This window comes from Engystomops pustulosus, chromosome 1 (assembly GCF_040894005.1).
Source record: "Engystomops pustulosus chromosome 1, aEngPut4.maternal, whole genome shotgun sequence".
Lineage (NCBI taxonomy): Eukaryota > Metazoa > Chordata > Amphibia > Anura > Leptodactylidae > Engystomops > Engystomops pustulosus.
In genome coordinates, this window is record NC_092411.1 from 87,392,091 (window position 1) to 87,395,718 (window position 3,628).

Below are 3,628 nucleotides of genomic sequence, written 5' to 3' on the forward strand. Positions count from 1 at the left end.
AGCTCAATACATGGGAATACATCCTATCAAACTCACAACATGACATGAGCCATATAGCAAACAACAATTCATCTTTATTAATACTGTACACAAATATGTACGTATGAACAAGAACAAAGACAAAACAAATAATGTGATCGTATAAGTTTATAATTATTAATAGTATAACACAAATGTTAATGGCATTGCCAATATATATACATATATATATATATATATATATACATATATATATATATATATGTATATCCATATATATATATATATATATATATCTGCATTGCCAAAGTGTAGACATCTGAGCAAAAGTCTACTGATAAAACAGGTCAAGCCCAGTAAAAAGAAAGGACTAGATTCACAATAAATATTTATACACAGGACCATATAACTATATACAGTATATACTCGAGTATAAGCCGACCCGAGTATAAGCCAAGGCCCCAAATTTTACCACCGAAAATTGGGAAAACCTATTGACTCAAGTATAAGCAGAGGGTGGGAAATGCATTGGTCACAGCCGCCCCCCCCCCAAGTATATAGCCAGTAAGCCCCCAGTAGTTTATAGCCAGCCAGCTCCCAGTAGTGTACAGACAGCCCCCTTTAGTGTATAGCCTACCAGCCCCTCTAGTATATAGCCAGCCTGCTCCCTATACTATATAGCCAGCCAGCTCCCTGTAGTATATAGCCAGCCCCCAGTAGTATGCAGCCAGCTTTCCCCCTGTGGTATACAGCCAGCCTTCCTCCTGTAGTATACAGCCAGCCCACCCATACTCACCTTTGGGTGGTTCCGATGTTGGCGCGGCTCCTCTTCTGACTTCTCCACGATGCTCTGGTCCCTGCGGCTCCTCTTCTTTCTTTGGTCTTCTGTAACAGCTGGCATACTATGATGCGGCCGCTGATGATGTCATAGTATGCACCGGCCGGCAGATAATATGGCCGCGTCTCTACCGCCTGTTATAGAAGACCGAAGAAAGAAGAGGAGCCGCGGGGAAGACAGAAGAGGAGCCGTGCCGACATTGGGGTATTTTTGAGTTTGAGGACATATTGTGCCCTTAAGATCTTCTCTTAACTGCTGAAAATTTGCCCTCCTGAAGCTTAGAGTGTTGCCCAAGCATTTTATTAAAGCATTATATTAAAGGATAATTAAAAATAAATGATGTTGTGGTCCCTTTATCCATGTTACCCATAACCTGTAATTTTGATATACTGTCAGGTCGGTTGCTAAGATAAGCTCTAGGAGTGCCCCCCCCCCCTCCTTTTTGTGTCCTGGACTAGTTGTGACAGGTATTAGTTATTGCCTAAAACCTGTTTCATTAGTAGTACTGGCGGGTTTTGCCCCCCCAGTCTATATCTGGGTAGTTTAAGTCCCCCATTATAAGTACTTCACTGTGTTGTAAGTCTTCTGCAGCCAACATTACACTTGGAGTCTTATAGCAAACACATATTTATATTTTATTATTCTTTTCCCTCCCCTTATCTCCCCCCAAAGAGACAATTTTTTTTCATTATTGTTGTCATCACTCAGGGTGGGCTTGAGACACGATTTCATATAGAGAAGAACCCCTCCCCCTTTTTTATTTATATCATCATATAAATAAATATATATGACTATGACCATGAATACTAACTGCCTAGTCATAGCTATTTGCCATCCATATTTCACTGTTACCCACTGTTTCCCTTCCAACATTTAGACATCTTGTTAGTCATGCATCTGACATTAGTGTATATAATTATTGCATGCATACCAAAAGGGTGAACTGCAACCTCAAGAAAGCAGCGATCTATAGCACGTATTTACCAAAATGTGAGGCACTACCGAATTAAATGCCACGTTTTGTTTGCTGAAAAAACTTTCTTGTATAAAATAGACTTTTTAACTACAACAGAGCGACTGGATCCTTATCTCATGTTTTGTAAGAGAGTGGGTCCCTTCCAGAGCACCTATGACAAATAAAAGCGTGCAGTGAAATTCCACATATTTTAGAAATATGACCATGTGTGCGAAAAATGCATTGAAAACACATTAAACAGAAACACTTAACAAACTCTGACTGAAAACTGATTGAACTCTGATGAAAAATGTCAGTTTTTCACTGATCAAACCCTGATCGCACCCTGATCAGACTCTGACATTATCTGCACCACAAGTGTGAAAGAGGCCTAAAGGTTATCAAAATGCTTGTTCCCATGGCACCTCAAAACCTATAAGTTTTTTCTGGAGCTACACACAAAATATACTTGTTACAACTTAACAAGTGACATCAAAGTATTTCCCTTTGCAGAAGGAACTTGGATGTATGTACTGTTTTCAGATTGGTGATCTACAGTACATCTGTATTTAATATCCAAATTATAAAAAGGATTGATAAAATAATTTAATGAAATATTTTTTTGCTGAATTTTTAACTTCTTTGTTCCTTAAACAGTAGATTATGGGATTTAGAATGGGTGTTATGACAACATAAAATACTGATACCACTCGATTAACTGTAAATGTGAAGCCCACTTTTGGCCTTACATACATAAAAATAACAGTACCATAATAGATGAGAACTACAGTCAAATGAGCCCCACATGTAGAAAAAACTTTTCTTCGACCTTCAGTTGTGGGGATAGAAGCACATATAAAATCCAAAACATCATTCAAGAAAGTGTCGACACAAGAAATTTTTAGAAGTGGAGGAGCATCACAGAAAAAATGGTTGACAAAATTACTGCAGAATGGAAGCTTTGAGATGAGCAATATTGGAGGGAAAGTGGTTGTAAACCCAACAATCCAGGATGATATGCTTAGTTTATGACACAGTAATGGGGTCATCAGAGATGAATATTGTAAAGGATAACAGATTGCCAAATATCGATCATAAGCCATAACACCAAGAAGAAAACATTCTGTGGAACTTAGGAAAAAGAAAAAGAATAACTGGGTCATGCAACCAGTAAATGAAATAAAGCGTCCATGTAAAGTGATTGTTGCTAAAATTTTGGGGACTGTTACAGTTATATAGCATACTTCAAGAAAGGAAAAACTGCGGAGATAAAAATACATTGGTGTTTGAAGACATCTTTCCTGCCAGGTTATTATGATTATCGAGATGTTGCTCAAAAGAGTCAATAAATAAGACACCAGGAGTAATGAAAATAAGAGAATTTGCAGACCTGTAGATCCTGGAAAACCCACAATCACAAATTCCATTACTAGGCTTTCGTTTTTTGATGCCATCCTTCCTATGAACTATAAAAGAGTATTGTGAATTGCATAACATATCTTTTCATAGACTTTTGTAAATCCCCTTAGAATCTCCAACATCAGGTTTTATGCCATGTACTTTGGTCATCTTATAGTACTTAATGATTCTGGTTCCAAGGAAATATGTGTGTTCTTTTTAAGGAAATTAATTTTAAGGCAAATGTAGATTTATGGATGGATTCCACAAGACCTCTCAATCAAAAATTATGTTTTAAATAATTACACAGATGTACATTGAGAATAAAATATGGAAATTTTGAGGAGCAAGTCAGCACATTGACTTGTTTGTGATGGTCATTGAACTATTGAGCTATTTATTTGCACTTTGGTAGGTTGCATAATCATGCTGGAAAAGACACTTATATACTATTGAGG

General features: G+C 37.3%; 1 protein-coding gene across 1 annotated transcript; it reads right to left on the reverse strand.

Moving 5' to 3' along the window:
• Positions 1–1,876: 1,876 nt before the first annotated feature.
• On the reverse strand, positions 1,877–3,226 carry LOC140077457 (olfactory receptor 6B9-like). The gene is made up of 2 exons (XM_072124720.1): positions 2,411–3,226; positions 1,877–1,906 (listed from the first exon to the last, which is right to left on the reverse strand). Exons 1-2 carry the CDS (start codon positions 3,224–3,226, stop codon positions 1,877–1,879), a joined length of 846 nt encoding a protein of 281 aa, XP_071980821.1.
• Positions 3,227–3,628: the final 402 nt, after the last annotated feature.

Bases quoted from the DNA above. Each gene is read 5' to 3' on its own strand.
- LOC140077457 (XM_072124720.1), bottom strand. From the start codon at position 3,226: ATGGCATCAAAAAACGAAAGCCTAGTAATGGAATTTGTGATTGTGGGT. The intron at 1,907-2,410 runs GTTAAAAATTCA...ACAAAACATGAG, and splicing joins ACTGTTTAAGGAACAAAGAA to ATAAGGATCCAGTCGCTCTG.